The 7,519-nt window shown below is 39.7% G+C and overlaps 1 protein-coding gene across 1 annotated transcript in view; it reads left to right on the top strand.

Annotated features, from left to right (window-relative positions):
* Positions 1-7,519, top strand: part of LOC148451039 (phosphatidylinositol 3-kinase C2 domain-containing subunit gamma-like) — a gene marked incomplete at its 3' end in the record, with an annotated part of 402,128 nt that overhangs the window by 57,488 nt on the left and 337,121 nt on the right. Inside the window, exon 3 of the mRNA XM_088462349.1 lies at positions 5,790-5,872. Coding sequence (XP_088318475.1) covers positions 5,790-5,872 — 83 coding nt within the window. The remainder of the gene's footprint in view (positions 1-5,789; positions 5,873-7,519) is intronic.

The raw sequence follows: 7,519 nt of genomic DNA, 5'->3' as shown, positions 1-7,519 counted from the left end.
TGCACTCACTGCTTGTACATTGCAGGTACTCCCCTATCTGCTGCTGTATATATATCCAGGAATCTCCTTACTGCACTCACTGCTTGTACATTGCAGGTACTCCCCTATCTGCTGCTGTATGTATATCCAGGAATCTCCTTACTGCACTCACTGCTTGTACATTGCAGGTACTCCCCTATCTGCTGCTGTATATATATCCAGGAATCTCCTTACTGCACTCACTGCTTGTACATTGCAGGTACTCCCCTATCTGCTGCTGTATGTATATCCAGGAAACTCCTTACTGCACTCACTACTTGTACATTGCAGGTACTCCCCTATCTGCTGCTGTATGTATATCCAGGAAACTCCTTACTGCACTCACTACTTGTACATTGCAGGTACTCCCCTATCTGCTGCTGTATGTATATCCAGGAAACTCCTTACTGCACTCACTGCTTGTACATTGCAGGTACTCCCCTATCTGCTGCTGTATGTATATCCAGGAAACTCCTTACTGCACTCACTACTTGTACATTGCAGGTACTCCCCTATCTGCTGCTGTATGTATATCCAGGAAACTCCTTACTGCACTCACTACTTGTACATTGCAGGTACTCCCCTATCTGCTGCTGTATGTATATCCAGGAAACTCCTTACTGCACTCACTACTTGTACATTGCAGGTACTCCCCTATCTGCTGCTGTATGTATATCCAGGAAACTCCTTACTGCACTCACTGCTTGTACATAGCAGGTACTCCCCTATCTGCTGCTGTATGTATATCCAGGAATCTCTGTTAACCCACAGCTTAGCGATCGACAAGGAGGCAGTAGTTCATGATGCAAGCGGCCGCCCTGATTCAGGGTGACTGCTTGCAACTATCGACCGCCTCTAAATGAGGTCCATTGTGTCACCAGTTATATACATTATAGCAGTGACTAGTATATGGCAGGACATTGTGTCAGCAGTTATATATACATTATAGCAGTGACTAGTATATGGCAGGACATTGTGTCACCAGTTATATATATTATAGCAGTGACTAGTATATGGCAGGACATTGTGTCACCAGTTATATACATTATAGCAGTGACTAGTATATGGCAGGACATTGTGTCAGCAGTTATATATACATTATAGCAGTGACTAGTATATGGCAGGACATTGTGTCACCAGTTATATATATTATAGCAGTGACTAGTATATGGCAGGACATTGTGTCACCAGTTATATACATTATAGCAGTGACTAGTATATGGCAGGACATTGTGTCAGCAGTTATATATACATTATAGCAGTGACTAGTATATGGCAGGACATTGTATCACCAGTTATATACATTATAGCAGTGACTAGTATATGGAAGGACATTGTATCACCACTTATATATACATTATAGCAGTGACTAGTATATGGCAGGACATTGTGTCAGCAGTTATATATACATTATAGCAGTATCTAGTACTGTATATGGCAGGACATTGTGTCACCAGTTATATACATATAGCAGTGACTAGTATATGGCAGGAGACTGTGTCACCAGTTATATACATTATAGCAGTGACTGGTATATGGCAGGACATTGTGTCAGTTATATACATTATAGCAGTGACTAGTATATGGCAGGACATTGTGTCACCAGTTACATATAGTATAGCAGTGACTAGTATATGGCAGGACATTGTGTCACCAGTTATATACATATAGCAGTGACTAGTATATGGCAGGACATTGTGTCACCAGTTATATACATTATAGCAGTGACTAGTCCTGTATATAGCAGGACATTGTGTCACCAGTTATATATATTATAGCAGTGACTAGTACTGTATATGGCAGGACATTGTGTCACCAGTTATATACATTATAGCAGTGACTAGTATATGGCAGGACATTGTGTCACCAGTTATATACATTATAGCAGTGACTAGTATATGGCAGGACATTGTGTCACCAGTTATATACATTATAGCAGTGACTAGTATATGGCAGGACATTGTGTCACCAGTTATATACATATAGCAGTGACTAGTATATGGCAGGACATTGTGTCACCAGTTATATACATATAGCAGTGACTAGTATATGGCAGGACATTGTATCACCAGTTATATACATTATAGCAGTGACTAGTATATGGCAGGACATTGTGTCACCAGTTATATACATTATAGCAGTGACTAGTACTGTATATGGCAGGACATTGTGTCACCAGTTATATACATATAGCAGTGACTAGTATATGGCAGGACATTGTGTCACCAGTTATATACATATAGCAGTGACTAGTCCTGTATATAGCAGGACATTGTGTCACCAGTTATATACATTATAGCAGTGACTAGTACTGTATATGGCAGGACATTGTGTCACCAGTTATATACATATAGCAGTGACTAGTATATGGCAGGACATTGTGTCACCAGTTATATACATTATAGCAGTGACTAGTCCTGTATATAGCAGGACATTGTGTCACCAGTTATATACATTATAGCAGTGACTAGTACTGTATATGGCAGGACATTGTGTCACCAGTTATATACATTATAGCAGTGACTAGTATATGGCAGGACATTGTGTCACCAGTTATATACATTATAGCAGTGACTAGTATATGGCAGGACATTGTATCACCAGTTATATACATTATAGCAGTGACTAGTATATGGCAGGACATTGTGTCACCAGTTACATACATTATAGCAGTGACTAGTATATGGCAGGACATTGTATCACCAGTTATATACATATAGCAGTGACTAGTATATGGCAGGAGACTGTGTCACCAGTTATATACATTATAGCAGTGACTGGTATATGGCAGGACATTGTGTCAGTTATATACATTATAGCAGTGACTAGTATATGGCAGGACATTGTGTCACCAGTTACATATAGTATAGCAGTGACTAGTATATGGCAGGACATTGTGTCACCAGTTATATACATATAGCAGTGACTAGTATATGGCAGGACATTGTGTCACCAGTTATATACATTATAGCAGTGACTAGTCCTGTATATAGCAGGACATTGTATCACCAGTTATATACATTATAGCAGTGACTAGTACTGTATATGGCAGGACATTGTGTCACCAGTTATATACATTATAGCAGTGACTAGTATATGGCAGGACATTGTGTCACCAGTTATATACATTATAGCAGTGACTAGTATATGGCAGGACATTGTATCACCAGTTTGATACATATAGCAGTGACTAGTATATGGCAGGAGACTGTGTCACCAGTTATATACATTATAGCAGTGACTGGTATATGGCAGGACATTGTGTCAGTTATATACATTATAGCAGTGACTAGTATATGGCAGGACATTGTGTCACCAGTTACATATAGTATAGCAGTGACTAGTATATGGCAGGACATTGTCTCACCAGTTATATACATTATAGCAGTGACTAGTATATGGCAGGACATTGTGTCACCAGTTATATACATTAAAGCAATGACTAGTATATGGCAGGACATTGTGTCACCAGTTATATACATTATAGCAGTGACTAGTACTGTATATAGCAGGACATTGTGTCACCAGTTATATATATTATAGCAGTGACTAGTACTGTATATGGCAGGACATTGTGTCACCAGTTATATACATTATAGCAGTGACTAGTATATGGCAGGACATTGTGTCACCAGTTATATATATTATAGCAGTGACTAGTACTGTATATAGCAGGACATTGTGTCACCAGTTATATATATTATAGCAGTGACTAGTATATGGCAGGACATTGTGTCACCAGTTATATACATATAGCAGTGACTAGTATATGGCAGGACATTGTGTCACCAGTTATATACATTATAGCAGTGACTAGTATATGGCAGGACATTGTGTCACCAGTTATATACATATAGCAGTGACTAGTATATGGCAGGACATTGTGTCACCAGTTATATACATTATAGCAGTGACTAGTATATGGCAGGACATTGTGGCACCAGTTATATACATTATAGCAGTGACTAGTATATGGCAGGACATTGTGGCACCAGTTATATACATTATAGCAGTGACTAGTATATAGCAGGACATTGTGTCACCAGTTATATACATTATAGCAGTGACTAGTATATGGCAGGACATTGTGTCACCAGTTATATACATTATAGCAGTGACTAGTATATGGCAGGACATTGTGTCACCAGTTATATACATTATAGCAGTGACTAGTATATGGCAGGACATTGTGGCACCAGTTATATACATTATAGCAGTGACTAGTATATAGCAGGACATTGTGTCACCAGTTATATATATTATAGCAGTGACTAGTATATGGCAGGACATTGTGTCACCAGTTATATATATTATAGCAGTGACAAGTACTGTATATAGCAGGACATTGTGTCACCAGTTATATACATATAGCAGTGACTAGTATATGGCAGGAGACTGTGTCACCAGTTATATATATTATAGCAGTGACTAGTATATGGCAGGACATTGTGTCACCAGTTATATATATTATAGCAGTGACTAGTATATGGCAGGGCATTGTGTCACCAGTTATATACATATAGCAGTGACTAGTATATGGCAGGACATTGTGTCAGCAGTTATATACATTATAGCAGTGACTAGTATATGGCAGGACATTGTGTCACAAGTTATATATATTATAGCAGTGACTAGTATATGGCAGGACATTGTGTCACCAGTTATATATATTATAGCAGTGACTAGTACTGTATATAGCAGGACATTGTGTCACCAGTTATATACATATAGCAGTGACTAGTATATGGCAGGACATTGTATCACCAGTTATATACATATAGCAGTGACTAGTATATGGCAGGACATTGTGTCACCAGTTATATACATATAGCAGTGACTAGTATATGGCAGGACATTGTGTCACCAGTTATATATATTATAGCAGTGACTAGTATATAGCAGTGTCTAGTACTGTATATGGCAGGACATTGTGTCACCAGTTATATACATATAGCAGTGACTAGTATATGGCAGGACATTGTGTCACCAGTTATATACATATAGCAGTGACTAGTATATGGCAGGACATTGTCACCAGTTATATACATATAGCAGTGACTAGTATATGGCAGGACATTGTATCACCAGTTATATATATTATAGCAGTGACAAGTATATGGCAGGACATTGTGTCACCAGTTATATACATATAGCAGTGACTAGTATATGGCAGGACATTGTGTCACCAGTTATATATATTATAGCAGTGACTAGTATATGGCAGGACATTGTGTCACCAGTTATATATATTATAGCAGTGACTAGTATATAGCAGGACATTGTGTCACCAGTTATATACATTATAGCAGTGACTAGTATATGGCAGGACATTGTGGCACCAGTTATATACATTATAGCAGTGACTAGTATATGGCAGGACATTGTGTCACCAGTTATATACATATAGCAGTGACTAGTATATGGCAGGACATTGTGTCACCAGTTATATACATTATAGCAGTGACTAGTATATGGCAGGACATTGTGTCACCAGTTATATATATTATAGCAGTGACTAGTATATGGCAGGACATTGTGTCACCAGTTATATACATTATAGCAGTGACTAGTATATGGCAGGACATTGTGTCACCAGTTATATATATTATAGCAGTGACTAGTATATGGCAGGACATTGTGTCACCAGTTATATACATTATAGCAGTATATGGCAGGACATTGTGTCACCAGTTACTGCCTGAATAACAATGACTGGAGGGGACCATATAACCTCTATCACTTCTGAATATTGAATATTTTATCCCTCTTAGACAAATGACTGGAGAATAGAATTACTGGGAACATCGCTGGGCAGAGAAACCTCATTCCCTGATTTCTGCGAAGCAGTGAAACTGTAAGTGCTATAATATTATGTTACTGTATTACTATTTATTACTACTATCATATTACCATACACCCTAACACCCGAGGTGAGGGGGTTTGTACAGGGTATGTGACTACAGCATGGGCAGAGCGGATGGCATTGCGCGGGCATCACATCTGCACTCTGAGCACTGATGTAGGTGAAATGGGCGATGTGGGGCTGAAGGAGAGAAAGTGCTGGTTGGAGAACTGTTAAATATGTTTTTGGCTTTGTGATATAATTAGTGTACAAAGTAACATTAGACAGTAGATGGCAGTAATACTCTATGTATGTACCATTACATGTCATCTAGGGCACATTACAATGATTTATATTACTCCTTAATTAAAATAAAAAATCAGTTTTAAATTTCTACTCTAAATCTACTACATAATGTAGGAACGTGATCTATTCATGTCTGAGTTGCTGAACTAGAACAATGCATGAAAATATATCAATCTATATATAATGGGCCTGATTAGAGATGGGAATAGAGAGAGAATCGCTCTCAACCTGAACAAACCATATTGCAATGCAAGGGGTGTAAATACATGTGGGGTAAATACCGGCTGCTTTTGCATGTAGCCCACAAATACTGCACAGCTTTATTATTACTCTACAATTTAGATGTCAGTTTGGACACCTCCCTCCCAAATCTAAATCTCTCTGCACATTATAAATCTGCCCCCCTGCAGTGCAGCCTGGTGTCACCTAGATGATCAGTTCAGAGAGATCTCACTCTATTCCCAACTCTGAATCAGGCCCTTGGTGTCTAAGCGTGGACGGCCATATATACCACCTTATACTAATGCCGGGATCCATACAGCATAAAGCAGCGCGTCCATTGCTTCTCCGTCCCCAGTGCTCCCATCCTCATCAGTGTCCGTACTGGCTGGAGATCTGATACATACAGGTTCTGTCCCCATATGTGCTCTATCCAATAACACAGACGCTGGTTACACGTTCCCCATATGTGCTCTATCCAATAACACAGACGCTGGTTACACGTTCCCCATATGTGCTCTATCCAATAACACAGACGCTGGTTACACGTTCCCCATATGTGCTCTATCCAATAACACAGACGCTGGTTACACGTTCCCCATATGTGCTCTATCCAATAACAGACGCTGGTTACACGTTCCCCATATGTGCTCTATCCAATAACACAGACGCTGGTTACACGTTCCCCATATGTGCTCCTCACACTAACACACAGACGCTGGTTACACGTTCCCCATATGTGCTCTATCCAATAACACAGACGCTGGTTACACGTTCCCCATATGTGCTCTATCCAATAACACAGACGCTGGTTACACGTTCCCCATATGTGCTCTATCCAATAACACAGACGCTGGTTACACGTTCCCCATATGTGCTCCTCACACTAACACACAGACGCTGGTTACACGTTCCCCATATGTGCTCTATCCACTAACACAGACGCTGGTTACACGTTCCCCATATGTGCTCTATCCAATAACACAGACGCTGGTTACACGTTCCCCATATGTGCTCTATCCAATAACACAGACGCTGGTTACACGTTCCCCATATGTGCTCTATCCAATAACACAGACGCTGGTTACACGTTCCCCATATGTGCTCTATCCAATAACACAGACGCTGGTTACA

This window comes from Taudactylus pleione, unplaced genomic scaffold, assembly GCF_031769625.1.
Source record: "Taudactylus pleione unplaced genomic scaffold, aTauple2 ptg001198l, whole genome shotgun sequence".
Lineage (NCBI taxonomy): Eukaryota > Metazoa > Chordata > Amphibia > Anura > Myobatrachidae > Taudactylus > Taudactylus pleione.
The sequence above is the reverse complement of the archived record's forward strand: the minus strand, read 5'-3'. Positions and strand labels throughout refer to the sequence as shown.